Source organism: Belonocnema kinseyi, chromosome 3, assembly GCF_010883055.1.
Source record: "Belonocnema kinseyi isolate 2016_QV_RU_SX_M_011 chromosome 3, B_treatae_v1, whole genome shotgun sequence".
NCBI lineage: Eukaryota > Metazoa > Arthropoda > Insecta > Hymenoptera > Cynipidae > Belonocnema > Belonocnema kinseyi.
The window spans coordinates 123664005-123682381 of record NC_046659.1 but is presented as its reverse complement, the minus strand read 5'-3'; the positions used below and the strand labels follow the sequence as shown (position 1 = coordinate 123682381).

General features: G+C 28.7%; 1 protein-coding gene across 1 annotated transcript in view; it reads left to right on the top strand.

Annotated features, from left to right (window-relative positions):
* Positions 1-4193: 4193 nt before the first annotated feature.
* LOC117169658 (neurogenic locus notch homolog protein 1-like) overlaps positions 4194-18377 on the top strand; it is a 22866-nt gene continuing 8682 nt past the window's right edge. The window contains exons 1-5 of the mRNA XM_033356137.1: positions 4194-4314; positions 5764-5884; positions 6246-6383; positions 12806-13227; positions 13458-13680. Of these exons, the coding sequence (XP_033212028.1) occupies positions 5782-5884; positions 6246-6383; positions 12806-13227; positions 13458-13680 (886 nt within the window). The 5' untranslated portion in view covers positions 4194-4314; positions 5764-5781. The remainder of the gene's footprint in view (positions 4315-5763; positions 5885-6245; positions 6384-12805; positions 13228-13457; positions 13681-18377) is intronic.

Genomic DNA, 18377 nt, shown 5'->3' with positions numbered 1-18377 from the left:
AGGGTAACTGTTTTGTAGAAAGCTGGTGTTTTTGTCTTGGAAATTCAACATATTGTAATACATTTTTGTTCTTTATTAGCAGAGAAATCTTTTTTAATTAAAATTTTAACTTTTGTTGAATTTTTGTCATTTTTCTTTGAAAATTCATCTGTTTTGGTCTAAGCTTCCAATTATCGAGAGGAACAAATGTTTCTCCCTCGGTAATTGGTTAAGTTAACCTATTTAGATTTAGTGGAATTAATTTTTTAATGTTTATGAATACTTTTGTATTTATTTTTTTTACTTCAGACGAGTATTTTCTATTTGCTGTATGTTAATAGAACTTATTAGGATTGTTGAGGAAGATCAGTGCTAGAGTATAAATAATTATGAATATGATTAGAATTGCTCAGAAACAAATCTGGGTTTGCAAGAAGATAAATGTTCTACAAAAGAACACGAATTTTTTAAATTACATTAATTTTCAACAAAGTTGTTGAAGTTTGAAGACCAAAAGAAGAATTATCCACAAAGCGGTTGAATTTTTCACCTCCCAAAATATGATTTTTTAACAACAACAAAATAATTTTCTACCAAAAAGTTAAATTTTCATAAAAATAGTTAAATTTTTTAGAAAAAAAAGTTAATTTTCAACCGAATAATTTAATTTACTTCTAAATTCTTCAATCCTAAAACAAACCACATTTATTCAGACCGAAACAATTCTATTTTTATCCAAAAGGATGAATTTTCATCCAATAAGAATATTACATTGAATAGTTACATTGTTAGTTCAAAAAATTAGTTCATAACCAAAAAAAAAACAATTTTCAAGAAAATAGTTACATTTTCAACAAAAGGGATGAATTTTCAACTAAAATCAGGAACCTAAAAAAATGAACTTTTAACAATATTTCTACCCAAAAAATTATTTTTTAACCCTAAAGATCAATTTTTTAAAAATGGAACACTTAAATTTTCAATCAAGGAGATCAATATACAACCCCAAAATCGAATGCTTAACAAGTTAGTTCAACCGCTGCTCTCTCATCCCCAAACCACGGCGGCATCAGTTATCAGAACAACTTAAATGGGAGATAATTAAATGGGATTCCCAAAGTATTAATTTATTTTGCCTTTAAGTGAATAAAAATTAGAAAAAGGGTACGTTTTTCAAAAACAGAGAACAAATAAAAATGTTTTAGAATTTATCCTCAGAAAACTGACTAAATGTTATCTAAATTTGTAACGTTACTTCCATTGATCCCCGCGCCTATCCTGGTAACTAACCATAGTTTTTAGCGTGCCCCCACTCCCTGGAATTGGTAACGTAATTTATGGACGATACCTTACATATCAACTGTTACAGAACTTTCCTATCAACTTATGCGGATAGATTGAAGTAGAAAGTACATAAAATTGTCTCATAGCATAACTTGACTGATATAAGTTATTTACTATGCTCTGTGCAGAATAGTGTTTAATAAGATTAGGAAGGTTATCACACTTATGATACATTTTCCCCGAGTTGCTAAAACCCACGAAACATAAACAGGCCTATTTCAATGTGATTCATATAATGTTAGATTCTAAATTAATTTGATTTAGAATTATAAAACCTATATAATAAATGAAAGGTATAAATTCTGCCATGCAGATTAAGAACTTCCATAACTCAATTTGAATTCGGACAGAGATATTCAAGAAAAACTTTTTTTGTCAAGCCGCGGAACTCGCAGCAGTGTATTGAGATTTTGCAAAAGCCGGAAATATATCATTTCTAAATAATTATTATTGGTGCAAAAATTATTTCAAACTTTTAATTAGATAATAAATAAATTATAAAAAATGTTGATCAATCGTGTTTATTAATAATTGCGCTGTAAAATGTAGATAAAGTACCTATGTCTAACGCAATAAGAAAAGACATTCGTCCTCCTAAAAAAGGGCATTATGCACTCTTTTTCGGCTCGTTTTTCGGTGTAACAAAACAACGCGCTTCAATTTTCAATGATTTTCAACATCTTTGAATTTAATCATTATAAACAATTTCAATTTTTATTGATACTATTCATTTGTTGTGGCTTCTTAAGATGATTCCAAATATAAATAAAGTGAAAAATTGTAACTCTTTAGTTTTAAAAAAAACAAAACCTAAATATATTCAAATTTAATATTCTAAAAATTTAAAAACCTACCAAATTATACAAAGTTTTATTTTATAGTTTATTTTAGTATTTTGCAATATTTCACAGAAGTTTTATTCAGAAATAACTAATAATTAATCGAAAATGGTTATTAAGATACTATTATCAAAAAACTTCATTTTCAAAATTCCCTTACTTTTCTCTGGCCGAGCTTCCATTGTCAACCCAAAATGCCAAATTTGTAATAAAACAATTGAAAATTTCACCAAGAAGATTATAATAAAATATATACTTGAATTTTGAAAAAAAATTAAATTATGAACGAAATGGATCAATTTCAAATACTTGAATCTTCAACCTACAAGGATAAATTCCCAAAAAAAATATACATAATATTTGATATTTTCAAATACAAAAAATTAACTTTCTACAAAAATAGTTGAACTATGCAAAACGACGAAATGTTAATCAAGAAAATTAATTTTCTACCAGAAAATATGAATTTTCAACGAAATACATGCATTTTTAAATAAATATTAGATTTTTAACTAAAAAGGATACATTTTCAAACAAAAATGGAGCAGTTGCATTAGATTAATTTTAAACCAAATATTTGCATTTTTTCCCAAAAATGGTTACATCTTAACTAAAATTGATAAATTTCTAAAAAATAAAGAAGACAAACTTTCCACCGAATAATAAAATTTTCAACTAAAAATATAATCGTCAGGAGAAAACTAATGCAAAAGAAAAAAAATCTGAAAAAATTATGTATGACCATTCAGGAAGATGAATTTTAGTTATTATGTTTTATAAAATCACACGTGCAGTTTTTCCGTGGCAAAAGAATTATTATTAAAAAAAATGTATAACCAATTTCACAAAACTTCGTTGGAAGCTGTTAAAAAAAATTGTATTTTTAGCGATTTGTTATAATCAATGTCAAAAACTGTGTTGAGATTTTTAACATACTTTTTGCTAAAGACTTCGTTAAGATTTGTTACGGAAGGGAGGAAGGGGGATCATCATTCATGTACGTAATTTTCGGTAATTCGCAAAATGAAACAGATATAACTCGAAGGAATTGTACAGAAATTTAATATGAATTCAACTTTACCCACCCAAGAAACTTGGTGAGTGAAAACCGAAGCTAGCCGACAACAATTGTTAAAAAAGTGAGGAAATTGTATTGATTAAGGAAAAGTCAGGAGTTCCGAAAAAATCTTGCAAAATTCAGTGACTTTCGGTAACTTTAATTAGCTATCAAGGAGAATAATTTTTAATTTTTTCAATTTTAATTAAAATTAAATATATAATTATGGAATTACCAAATAAATTTTTTGAATGGAAATTTATCTCTTTTATTAATAATTTAATTATTTTGTTGAAAATTTATTTTTCTGCTAAAAATTCATATTTTCTAATTGTAAATTCAATTTTTGTACAGAACATTCATCTTAATGTTCAATAAGTTGAGTAAACTTTTTTCCCTTTTATGACTGTAAAATGTTTATTTGTTGTAAATTCATCATTTTGGGTTTAAAATTCAAGTATTTTATGGAAAATTTGTTTAATTCGTTGAAAACTCAAGTGCTTTGTTAAAAAATCATCTTTTACGGTAGAGAAGTCTTTTTTTGTTTAAAATAAATAATTAAATTTGAAAATTCTTAATATCTATCAAAAATATTATTTTATTCCATTTTTAATACATTTCCATTTTAAAAATCTTACAATATTAAATCAATAAATAAACATTCAATTTATTTAAATTTAATTAAGTTAAACTAATAGAAATAATTTCTGGAAACCACAAATTACATATATGAAGAAAGGGGGGGGGGGGGTTATACCTTGTTACGATTCGTTATATGTAGGATGGGGGGGGGGTCCGAGCGGGCCTATAATACGTTACATAATTAAAGTACGCCCCTAATAATCATTAACATTATCATGAATGATTTTTCATATTATGATCTATGAGATTAGTCTGGGGAACGCAGGTGGGCGAATTCTTTAGTTTCCTGACAGATTAATCAAGGCTACGCGTGGGTTAATTTCAAAGTGGGAAATCGAAGGTCGATTACTGCTCTCACGCTGTTCTGCTTTCATCATCTTTGCTCGCATCACAAACTCGTCAGTTTATATCGACCCTCCATTCTGTATACACATTATTAGTCGAGACAAGGAGGTAAGTGCCGATCGCTAATTTTTTATTCAATAGTTCGATCTTCGCGTAACAAATTTAGTGAAAAGTGAACTTATATTAAAACTTTTAAAGTTCAGTGTGCAACACTTTACCACTCAAAAGTAATGCGGTACAGTTGCTGTTAATTTTGTTAAATGTTGTTTAATGCATTACTCTTATTTATAATTTTTCCCCAAAATTAACGGTTATCATCCGTCAAGCGGAGTAACTACGAACAAGTAGGGTAAATTCTCACATTCCTAAATTGATAGTTTGAATTACTTAAGGTGGTTTTAACCAAAATCTCGAATCAGTTAAAGGCTGCCTTATGTAATTTAAACTATTAATTTATTAATGTCCAAATTTACCCCACATGTCCGAAGTTACCCAGTTTGGCAATAGAAAAATTAAGTGCACGACTAAAATAAAAGTTTAAATAAAATAAAAGTTTTTTTTTATAAAATAAAGTTTAGAAAATAGCAACATTATTTTAATTATTTTTGGGGGAAATTAATTTTTTTACAGATTTCTTTTGATCCTGTTCATCTTCTTGGATTGAAAGTTTTATTCTAAATGTTTGTAACTCTTAAGATTAACTGAATGGGATCGGTGAAATAAAACTTTGCAATATAAACTCGTTTCAAATTTTGATTGTGTTTAAGAAATTTTAATTTTTGTTTGAACCGCTAAAAACTTCTTCAAAATATGTTATTTACAAATTTAATTTTAGAACTACCTAGAGATTTGAAAATTAAATTTTCTGGAATCTCAGGACCAAAACAATGTTATTTTGCTGCTATAATTTTACAGGTTCTGAATTCTCAAGTTTCCCTTAATGTTCATGAAACAGGAGAAAAAATGCGTAATTTGACTTCTTCTAGAGCTAGAATTTGAATATTGATCTTAATGTATACTTGAAAAAATATTGGCGTGTATTTTTTTTAGCTGACTTTTTAACGGATTTTTAAACATAATAAACATATAAGTTTAAACATATAAGGAATCTTAATTCTTAGAATTATTTTGTTGGAATATAGAATCAGATCAATAGAATATTAATCGTCATTTAAGTCTTTTATCAGCTTTTATTCACCTTATATAAAATGTTTCTTTTACTAAGAAAGATCATATTCAACATTGTAATGCATTCGTAACATTTTTATTGGTATTTTTTATCAGAAAATCAACCCAGTAGTGCAAGTATAAAACCATTTTTAAAAAAACATTCATAAGTCTAGATTAAGTAGACACGGACATTGAGCAAGCTATTATAGCGAATTCTCAGGCAGCGAGAAATATATTGTTTTCTGTCTCATGACGTATTTTTTTGCATTTAAACTAAAATGTGTAATAAATTAAGATTCTGAATAATTTTGCTCATAATTTATTTTTGGAACGAATATGAGAAATGGGATATATTTAAATAAATTAATTAATAAAAAAACGAAATAGGTTTCAGATTTTTAAAAAATGGCATTTAAGCAGACGGCAGTTCTGCTATTGACAGTGATATTTTCTACTCTAGTCGAAGATGGATATGGATATAATACATACGGCCGAGTAGTGTCATCAGGTAACAAAATTAATTTGAATCACTTTACATATACGCAAGATACCTATATAAATGTCAAAACAACTTAGCCTAAGTTTTTCAAGATAATCCTTGGCAATCTTGATATTTAAAACCTCTCAATTCTCGTAAAAGGCTAAAAGATAATTTTTTTACGAAATTTTAATATGATCCTGGAAAATCCCACGTATCGATTAATTAATTTTTTTAATGGAAACGTCAGTAATATTATGAGATTGAACAGTTGTGTAAATCGGGTCTAGAATTGTACAATCCTTTCAACAGTTTTATCATTAATGCAAATCTATTCTAGTTAATCATAGTCTAAGTCTAGGAAATGATTGGATTCTTAATTATGAAATAGGTGTAGGAGGACAATGCGATGATTTTAGATGCGGGATCAACGCAAAATGTACCTTAAGCGACGGCCGACATGTATGTTCTTGTCTAAATTTGCATATGGGAGATCCCTTAGTGCGATGCGAGAAAGTTGAGTGCTTAGGTAAGTCAAAAAATACCAATTAATTTACAATTACTTCAAAGGGCTTTTAAATATTCAGAAAAAAGTTATTTCAAGCATCGAGTCAAAAAACGGTGTACGAACAGAGATGTTGTCTAACTGAAATCTTTACTCAAACTGTTACTTTTTTTGATTCGCAAATTCGTCCGTAGTAGTGCTGAAATCGGATTTATATTTTCATACTTTTTGATTGTCATTAAAATAGATTCAACATTAAAATTGTATTCAATAAATGGGGAGACAGAAAACATTTATTTTAAAAGTTCCCTGAATTTTCCCTGGCCAATTTTTTATTTTCCCTGACCATTAATATTCAAAGACCACCTTCATACTCTTACAACGTTTTTAACTTAGAATATTTTATGAGAAATAAGTTAAATTTTCGAGCAAAAAAGAGAACTTTATAAAAAAATATTTAAATTTTTAACAACATCATTAAATTTGGAACTAAAAAAATTACTGTATGATTTTTTAACAACAGAATATGAACTTTCAACCAATAAGATTAATTTTTAAACCAGAAATGTTAAATCATCAACAAAATACATAATTATTCAACCAAAAAGTTTAATTTTCAACTAAAAAATATCAATTTTCGACAAAATACGGAATAGTTACATTATCAGTTTAAAAAATTAATTTTTAAACAAAAAGTCATTTTCAAGAAAATAGTTCAATTTTGAACCAAATATATTAATTTTTAAACGAAAGGATTAATTTTCTACCAAAAGAAAAGGTCAATTTTCTGCAAAAAACGGTTATATTTTTATTTAAAAAAAAAAACATTTTTGATACAAAAAAACAGTTTCCAAAACGTAGTTCAATTTTTAACCAAATGCATGGATTTTCAACCAATTATTCGAATTTTTAATTAAAAAAGGGAAATTTTAAACCAAAAATGGATAAGATAAATTTTCAGTAAAAAAATTAATTATTTTACCATCAAAATAGAATTTTCTACAAAATAGTTCACCTTTCAACCAAAGTAATGTATTTTTAATTTAAATAATAATTCTTTAGAAAACCAAACTTAATTTTTAACCAAATAATTCAAATTTAAAAAAAAAGAGAGAAATTCTGAACCAATAATATTAATCTTTTACGAAAAGCGAAAGATTTTGAACAACATAAGTGAATTTGCAACATAATAGTTAAATTTTCAACTAAGAAATTGAATTCTCAAACAAAAAGATGAATGTTTAACCAAAAAGATTACTTTTCTACCAAAAAAGAACGGTTTTTTACCAAAATACATTATGCAACTAAAAAAGGTAAATTTGCCACAAAAAATGGAATAGTTACATTTTCACTTAAAAAATTAATTTTCAACCAAATAATTGGATTTTTTAGAAGACAGTTGAATTTTCAACAACAACAATAGTAAATGATTCTCAATTCGAAAGGACAAATTTTCGATCCAAATAGCCGAATTTTCAAAAAATCAGTTGAATTTTCCAACAAAAGAAAGTTTTTAATACAGTACTGAAATTTTCAAGAAAATAATTAAATTTTTAACAAAATACTTTAATTTTTTACCAAATGCTTGAATTCCCTTTTTACAAAGATGCATTTTTAACCAAATAGCGTAATTTTCTAACAAAAAAGATTAAACTTCAACCAAAAAAACTTGCAATTTTAACCAAGTAGTTGAATTTTCAAGCAGAAATGACGAATTTTTCTAAAAACAGTGGAATTTTTAACCAAAAGATAAATTCTCAGCGAAAAAGAGAAAGCTTCAACTAAAAATAGAACAGTAAAATTTTCGATAAAGAAATTAATTTGCAACAACAAAAAATAAGTTTTAAAACAAAGATTTAAATCTGCATCCAAAGAGATGAACTTTAAATCGAAAAGAAATAAATTTGTAATAAAGTGGTTCAAATTTTACCCAACTGGTTGCATTTTCAATTTAAAAAGATAAATTTTCAAATAAAACTATGCATTTTTAATTAAAATAATCAAATGTTCAGTTAAAAGGATTATTATCCGATAAGAAAGAAACATATTCTTAACGGACGAGTTGCAATTATTAAAATTATAATGATGAATAGAAATTTTTTTGTTATGATGTATCTTCAAAAAAAAACTTTTTTAATGAGTTTAACCTTTAACCTAGTAAATCAGTTTTAACAGAAAAAAAATGAATTTTCAACAAATTAAGTAATAGCAGATATTTCAACCAACCAATATTTTAATTTTAAATCAAAAACTATTGTACTGAACCAAATAAGACAAATTTTTAACAAAATAGTTGAATCCTCAACCAAAGAAAGTTAATTTTAAAATAATTATTTCAACCAAATAATACAATCTTTAACTATATATAGTTAAAAAAACAAACTCTAATCTTATAAACTAATTAATACAGAATCTTTTATAAATCGAAAAAAATAATTTTATAATTCAGACTTAAAAGATTTTAGGATGAATAGAAGAAAAACTTATACATATTTTTGAATTCACTGAAATAAGTAGACTTGAGTGAATTTAGAAAAACTGACGAGAATTTTAAAGAATTCAAAAGTATTTAAAATATTTAGGATAGATTAATCAGAATTAAAGATGAATTTGAAATGAACTTAATTAAATTGCAAAAAATATTTAAAACTCTCTGCATTTCTTTGAAATCTTAGGAAATAATTTACTTCTTATGAATAAATTCTTTTATATCCAATTAAAAATTACGAAATCTCCTGATATTCTATGAAATCTGGTATTTCCTTCAATCGTAGAAAAAATATTACAATACCTTGAGATCTTTTTTAATCCCTTAGAATCATTAAAATTCTTGGAAATCTTTTAAAATCCCTAGAATTTTTTTAAATATCTTATAACCTATAGGCCCTATCAAATCATTTCATATCTTTTGAAACTCCTTAATATTCATTAAAAAATTGTTATCCCTTAAAATCATTAAAAGCCTTGGAAATCAAATCAAATTACTGAAGTCAATTAAAAATTCCTGGGAATGTTTTAAAATTACATAAAACATTTCGGATCCTCTGAGATCAATTTAAAGCCCTTGAAGCTTTTTAAACCTCTGGAAAATGCTTAATAATCTTTAAAAATTCCCAAAAATATTTTAAATCCCTTAAAATCGTATTAAGTTGCTAAAATCAATTGAAAATTTATTGAAATATTTTTAAATACTCTAAAATATCGCAAAGCTTTAAAAATACCTTGAAATTTTGAATGGCTTTAAAGAATTATTTGGAATAAGTTTTAAAAGTATCCTATAATCTTTAAACTTCTTTGAAATCTTTTCAAATGACTGAGATTTATTAAAAATACCATAAGTTATTTCAAATCTTGTGAAACGTTTTAAAATCCGTGGAAATTTTTTACTGCTCTTGGAAATTCCTTGGATTTTTTAACAATACTCTACATTCTTTCAAATTGATTTTAATCCATTCAAATGATTGAAATAAATTGAAAATATCTTGAAATCGTTTAGAGTGTCCTTAAATCTTTGAAATCCATTAAAATATTATACAATCTGGTTAAATTACAAGAAACCTGACAATATTTTCCTGAACTCTTTAAATGTCATGAGAATACTTTGAGAACTTTCATAATCCCTTATAAGCATTTTAATACTCTTTTAAAATATCCATTGACCTCACAAGTCCAATAGGATCGTTCCATATCTTTCGGAATTATTTGAAACTCCATGAAATTTTTTTTATCTCTTAAAATCATTCAAATTCTTAGAAGTTCCTTGAAAATGCCATGGAATCTTGTCAACTGACCGAAAATATTTCAAATACTTTGAAATAATTTAAAATCCCTTGAAACTTTTTAAAGCTCTTGAAAATTTCTAGGAATTTTTTTAAATACTCTAAATCCTAAAAAATCCTTTGAAATCCCTTGTATTTATTGCAATCTGTTAAAAGATTAAGGAATTTTTTAAAGTACCCTAAAATATTCCAAAAAAATGCGAAAAAAAGCATTTAGACCTGAATTAAGTAGTGGTTAACTTATAAGTTATTTTATTGAAAGAAAAGTGACCTAAGTGATATTTTCATTTTAAAAAGTGACTATAGTGACTTTATCTGAAAAAGTGACTATAGTGGCTTCATCTAAAAGTGAATAAAAAGTTACTTGAAAAAGTGACTGTTTCATAAAGTGACTGTCACCCTCAAAGAAAGGATGCCTAGACAAATCGAATTTCCTTTATAAAAACTTAAGGTTAAAAGGCATTTAATTTGTCTCAAAGAAAATCTGTTTGCAGCAAGCATTATTCTTTTGCAATAAACTTCACCTAATCTTGCAGTCAAATAATTATGTGTGCGTAAAAAATATATTTAAGTAGTTCAAAAAAAAAAATAGGCAAGAGGAAGATGCTTTTGTTTCAAGGCAACATTTTTTCTGACATCCCTGCTGGAATTAAAAGGATTCATAAAGATAGAAATGTATAGATAAAAAAATATAGATATTGAATCCTTCCCAAATGCACACTTTGAATCACACAAACGCTATCTTTTTCTTTCTACACCCTATCTGCTGTCTCTATTTAGACCTATCTCTTTGTAACCATGACTCTATCCCTGGTGTTCACAACTGCCTATCTTTTTCAGTATATGTTATTCATAAATGTCTACCTTTATCTACCCCAGACTAACCACTATCAACGATATATTGTTTTAATTTCTATTCATTTGAATCTACTCAAAAATGTAGTATTCTTATCTGTTTCTAAAATAATAATGTTCGGAATTTCAACCCTCTGCAAAATAATATTAAACCAGGAAGGGTTTATACATCTATCAACAAGATTCCCTATAACTATACGACCTACTAGTCGAAGTTCAAACTCGCAACTTATAGACAGTGCAAATGATTTCACTTGGGTCTGACTTTTGCAGTCAGCCACCTACTGGGAACCTGCCGGTACTAAGGAATGCACGTCAAGTAGCGCGCGTCTCGCTAAGCATAGAGGTGGATAAGTAGATGATTCGTTTGGATAGAACGACTAGAATTCAGAAGGATAGGGCTATCTTATATTTCAGAAAATATCGAAAAGGATTCAATTAGATTGGAAAATAGGGATTACAAAGGATGGATCAAATTTTTGATTGCCTAGTAGATAGGAAAGGATAAAGGTAGACAAGCGAAGGATTCATGTCGACAGAAAGTCTGGAACTCAGAAGGAAAGGGCTGACTTATATTTGGAAGAGATTGAAAAGGTTTCAATGAGACAAAGAATAGGGATTTAAAAAGATAGGCAACATTTTGTACTGCATAATGGATAGAAAAGGACATAGGTGGAAAAGCTGTGTATACATTTAGATTGAAAGACTGGTATTCAAGAAGGTAGGACTATCTTATATTTTAGAAAAGATAGAAAATGACTGAATTAGATAGAAATATAGGGATTGAAAAAGATATACGAAATTTAGGATTATTTCTTGGATAAAAAAAGACAGAGGTGGATAAGCGGATAATTCGTTTGAACAGAATTATTAGGATTCAGAAGAATAGGGCTCTTATATTTCAGAAAAAACAGAAAATGATTCAATTAGATAGGAAAATATGGATTATAAAGATATACGATATTTTAGATCGCCTAATGGATAGAAAATGATAGACGTGAATAAGCGTAGGATTCATGTCGATAGAAAGACTGGGCTTGATAGGGCTAACTTATACTTGAAAAAATATAGAAAAATATTCCATTAGATAGGAATATAAGGATTAAAAAAGATAGACAAGATTTTTGATTGCATAACAGTTACAAAAAAATAGAAACGGATAGAAAAGGATATATGCGGAAAAGCTATTGACACATTTAAATGAAAAGACTGAGAGTCAAGAAGATAGAGCTATCTTAGATTTTATAAAAGAAAGAAACGGATATAATCAAATAAGCATATAGGGATTGAAAAAGATAGACTATATTTTGGATTTCCTAATGGATAGAAAAAGATAGCCATGGATAGGCAAAGGATTTATTTTGATATAAACATCAGGATAGGGATAGGAAGTGGAAAGAAAAGGATATAAGTGGATAAGTGGCAGATAGACATGGATAGGAAGATTGAGATCCAAAAGAATAGATGTGATTGTAGATTGAAAGAAAGATAGAAAAGGAAAATGATTCAAACGGATAGAGATTCTATCCATTTACTTCCAGCAAGGATGAGTGCAGAAATTCCCTGATTTAAGCCATTTTTTCTGTATAAATTCATGACTTTCCCTGACCAACAAATTTCCTGACTTGTCCCTGATTTTCAGCTTTCCCCTTACCTGCTGCCACCCTGATATTTTTTAAGGTGACACAAAATAAAAAAGGCTCCTAAAAAAAACATATATTTTCGTCATCTAGGATACCTATCCTTGTGTTCTTTAAAGATTTTAAAGCAACATGGACAACTTTATTAATGACTACAATTTTTAATTGACAGTGAATGAAGATTGCCCCTCCAACAGAGCATGCCTAAACAACAGGTGTGTTGATGCTTGTGCCGGTAATTGTGGTTCAAACGCACAATGTCAAACCGTCAACCATGTGCCAATTTGTACCTGTGCTCCAGGATATACAGGTGATCCATTCACACGTTGTGTATTGGCAGATCCTTGTAAAAATGCTAATTGTGGACTGAATACCAAATGCGAAGTACTTAATTCGGTACCCGTTTGTTCATGTTTATCCGGATATTTTGGATCACCTTTGTCAACTGGATGTCGACATGAATGCGAAAGCGACTTAGAATGTCCTCAACACCAATCTTGCTCGTCTGCCTTCAGATGCGAAAGCCCATGCAAGTGTGGTGATAATGCTAACTGCGAAGTGATCAATCATCGAGCAAAATGCACCTGCCCAGCGGTAAGTACCAACATTTCTTGGCCCTCATTGCATCAGGATGTTCCGGGGACATCTTATCAATGTAGAAATTTCGATATTTCCCTGGGAGGCTTTGAGCAATCCACACTTTCATATAGATGAAATAACTAAAGAATTTTATAAGTGTCTACCAATAGCTTGAGTTTTTAAAATTGATGATATGGAGATTGTGCAAGGAATTCATTCCTAATCGTATATATTACTTGTTTCAGAACTGGCAAGGAAATCCGTACATCGCATGCAGAGCTGAATGTACATACGATTCAGATTGTCCCCGAGGCAAACCAGTTTGCTATTACTCAAAATGTGTAAACCCTTGTGAAGGTTCTTGTGGTGTAAATGCTAATTGTGAATTGCGTGGTACCACTCCTGTTTGTAGTTGCCCAAGAGACATGACTGGAGATCCATTTGTTTCCTGCAGACCTTTCGAACCAAGTACGCTTTTTAACATTAATATTTGGAAATTAATATTGTAAACCTTGCTAAGAAATGTTTGAAATTCAATTCGATGCATTCCGGCGTTAAACGTATATCGAGATCCATGCATCAATCACTGTTCTCAAATTCTGCTGAATTCCCTCAAATTGCTTGAATTCCTCTAAAATCCATTGAATTCACAGTAAGTCTGGCAGGTACTTTTTGGGTAAAAAATTTGGAAACAATTGCCGATCACAATTTTTTGCCGTCAGAATGTTTTATCAGGAGGCAGATTCACAACCACATTCAAAAGTTTATTAGCAGTTCGCAATTTACTTCTAATAGCTAGAAAATATTTTTTTCTTCTTATTCTAAAAATAGGAAACAAAAATTTTCTGAAAAAACCCCACCTTTTTTCTTGCCAATATTGTTTAAAGTTTCTGCTTGTATAAAAGAGGCATACTGTCAGTTTTATTTTTTCTAAAAATATTGACGAATTTACCCTAAAAGTTTCAAATAACGCAACTTGTCAGTAACTTAGTTACTTGTAACAAGTTACTACCTAGCTCTAGACTATCCTGCTGGAAGTAATATGATAAAGATTCTATCCTTTTAAACAATTTTTTATCTTTATGATAGAAAGAGATATAGAACATGTAGCACATTCTATCTCTTTGTCCATTTAAATTCACGCCCATCTTTTTCAATACCGTTCTTCTATCTCATTATATCTTTTGTCTATCAACGACTATCTTTTTCCACCTCTTTGTAAATATAAATTTATGTCTATCTTTTTCAATCTTCTCATCGATCTTCGTTTATCTTTTCTTATTTATTTTTCAATCTAAATTCACGTCTGTCTTTCCCGGTTATAAGCGTAGAATAGAGAAAAATTCATATTTTCAGATTTCAGCGCAAAAGTGAAGATTATTCTATTATTTTGAATGCGCAATTTTTCCATCTATCTAAAATGCCACCATAAGAATAAGATACCTCCAAAACTTATTCACTTTTATTTCCATAGCAACCGCCACACGGCTTTCTATTCTCCCAAAGAGAATGTGTTTTCAATATATGTAATTCGTTCTAATTGTACCGGTAACACACCCCAAAGAGATATTTTTTATTCCCCAAAAGTGGTCATATTTTGATTTGATTTAATTCCTTTTAATTAGTTCACAAAATATGTGCAATAAGTTGTTTTAATTCCTTCATGCGAAATATAAGTTCTGAAATTTTAATTCTAACTAATTCTCTCTAGAGTTAAAATTATTTAAATTCACATAGTTGAATAGATTTCTTTGGTGCATTTTTTAAGACGTTTAAATAAATTATTAAATATAAATAAATATAAATTTGAATATTTTTCGAATTTATAAGTTATAAAAAGATTTAATATTGAAAAATAGGTTAAATAAATGCTTTCGTTAAATTTTACTAAGTCGATTGAGAGAAATAGTATTTGCACTTTTTCTGTTTCCTTTGGCGGATTTTTAGACGGAGGAAAAATCGCGTATTCATAGGAATACAAATTCTTAATTTTTCTGAATTCAACGCTTATTACCGGGTTGTCAATAGCCTTTTCTCTATCTCTTCCTATCCTTTGTCTATCCACGTCGATATTTTTCTATCTCTCGGTTAATCTAATTTCTGTCTATCTTTTTCAATCTCCGGTTCCCTATCTCAGCGTATCCTAACCTATCAACGTCTATATTTTTCAATACCCTCTTCTCTACCTTTTCCCATCCTTTACCTATCCACGCTAATATTGTTCTATCTCTCAGTTAATCTAAATTCACGTCTATCTTTTTATATATCTCTGTTAATCTGAAGTCACATCTTATCTTTTTAAATCTCCTGTTCCCTATCTTATCGTATCATATATCTATCTACATATTTCTTAATATGTTTTTCTATCTATATTCACGCCTATCTTTTTTAGTACCCTTTTCTCAAAGTCCTTCTATCCCTTACATATCCACGCCAATATTTTTCTATTTGTCGGTTCATCTAAATTCACGTTCAATACCATCTTCTCTATCTCATTCTATCCTTGGTCTATCTATGCCAATTTATTTCTATCTCCTTGTCAATCTAAATGCACGTGTGTAATTTTTCATCTCCGGTTACCTATCTCATCTTATCTTACGTGTCTATTTTTTGTCTTTTTGCACATCTATGTCAATCTAAATTTACGTCTATCTTTACTAATATCCTCTTCTCTATCACTTCGTCTCCTCCTTCTACCAACGTCTATCATTTTTTATCTCTTTGTCAATCTAAATTCACGTGTATCTTTTTCCATCTCATCGTTTCATACAACTATCAATATCTACGTCAATGTTTTTCTATCTTTTAATTCATATACCTTTCCGTCTATCTTTTTTAATCTTCTCTTCTCTATTTCATCGTATCAACCACCTATATTCTTTATATATTTTTCAATCTAAATTCACGTCTATCTTTTTTAATACACTCCTCTCTATCTCGACCTAACCTTTATCTATCCACGTCAATATTTTTCTTTCTCTCAGTTAATCTAAATTTCCGTCTATCTTTTTTAAAGCTCCTCTTCTCTATCTCAGCATATCCTACATCTATCAAAGTCTATCTTTTTTAATACCCCCCTATTCATCTCCTTCTATCCTTTATCTCCCTTCATCAATATTTTTTTCTCTTGGTTAATCCGAATTCACGTCTATCTTTTTCAATACCATCTTCTCTATCTCATCCTATCCTTGGTCTATCCATGCCTATCTTTTTCTATGTTCTTGTCAATCTAAATTCACGTGTATCTTTTTTAATCTCCGGTTTCCTATGTCATCCCATCTTATGTATATCTTTTTCTGTCTTTTTCTACATCTTTGTCAATCTTAATTTACTGAATCGCGTAAGATAGAAAAAAAACAGACTACGATTCAGACTTATATTAAAGAGAAGATAGATGGAATGTTAGTTACTTTATATGGTATAGTTAATTTTAATTTGCGGCGATATGTGGCGCGGCGCGTGCAATCCTTGTTGATTAAATTTAAATCTTGTGATAGGCAGCGAAAGTAGAAAATAAGGGAAATTGTGCTCATTAGTGATATTATTATTTTCGAAAATATTTAATTAATAGATTTTCAGCGGTACATAACAATAAAAGTTTAAATAATGTATTAAAATTGAAAGAATTTAAAATAATATTGTGTCGAAACTTAGATTTCATAACTATTCTGAAAACGTGATAATTATAAATGCTTTCTGATTGAAAACATTAAAAACCGAAGAATCTAAACTTGAAGCGCTAAAAATTAAAGTCTTATTTATGAATCAATCATTCTGGTCTCGAAATAGTTTTGAGGTTAGATTCAGGAAAATAATTTTTCCTATAAACAACTCTCTTTCATTAACTATTGTCTTATTATAATTTTTATGAGCCCAAATGATTAATATTTTCATTCATTGTGAAATTTCTTTCATCTTTCTGAAGCATTTATAATCTGAAATAATTAAATTATTTTTCAATTTTTTATAAGTCTTTCTCAAATCTTTCACAAGCTTAAAAATCTCTGAAATAGTTTGAAATCCTTCACAATATTTTTAAAATAATTTAAATCTTTGTCAAATAATTTCAAAATATTTCCAATCTTTTTGAAATCTCCAGAGAGTCGTGGGACCGGTACCTCTGGAGAAAAAGGTTTCTTTAAGTACTTAAAGCTGTTGCTCTTGGTGGTTCGGAACCCACCTTAAACTGTAGGTCCCCCTCCCACCACCAAGTAAGTGGGGGGGGGGGTAAAGGAATAGGGAAGAAGATGCAAGAAAAATGTAAACCCTTAGGGGACACATTCGAAGCTTCCAAGTAAAGTCATTATAAAATCATTGCAAAATACTTGAAATCTTTCAAAGCTTTTGAAACAATTTTTGATACATGAAATATTTCTTGAATCTTTTTCAATATTTCTAATCTTTGCAAAATCATTTTACTGTTTTCATTTGTTGTCAAATGTTTTAAATGATTGTGACATTTTCTTTATCTTTTTGAAATATGTAATATGTGAAATATTTAGAACTATTTTCATATATTTTTAATCATTGTAAAGGTATTCTAGTATATTTTTGAAATCTTTGTGAAATCATTCGAAATCATTCTGAAAGCTTTTTCAATACTTGAAATACTTTGTAATATATGTTCTTTCAATATGATAGACACTAGGGTGGTCCAAAAATGCATCGCAAAATTTTTTTCACTCAAGAGGGCAAGACCCCCCCCCCCCCCAGTTTACATTTTCGGTGAAGGAAAATCCTAATTTATTTTTTTTTCGAAATTCGAATATTAACATGTGCACCGGGTACTTCAAAATCCCATTTAATTAACATGGGGAAATTTACAATTTTCGAAAAATTGAACTCATGTTAATCAGGATACAGAAAGAGTATTAGGTAATTTTGGGAAGCCAAGAACAAACTATAACGGAGATAAACTAGTTGGTCTATGCTTAGAAAGAGGTCTGTTTATTACAAATACTTGGTTTAGGCATAAAATGATCCACATGTACACCTGGTCTAAAGGAAATAGGCGCAGTATAATTGACTTTGTTGTTGCGGATGAAAGACTTAAAGAGTTAGTAAAAGATACAAGAGTCATGAGGGGTCCTGAATGCAATACTGATCATTACCTTCTGATCTCAAAAATTAACTTAGGTCGGGGTTGGAGAAAAAAGAGACCCAAG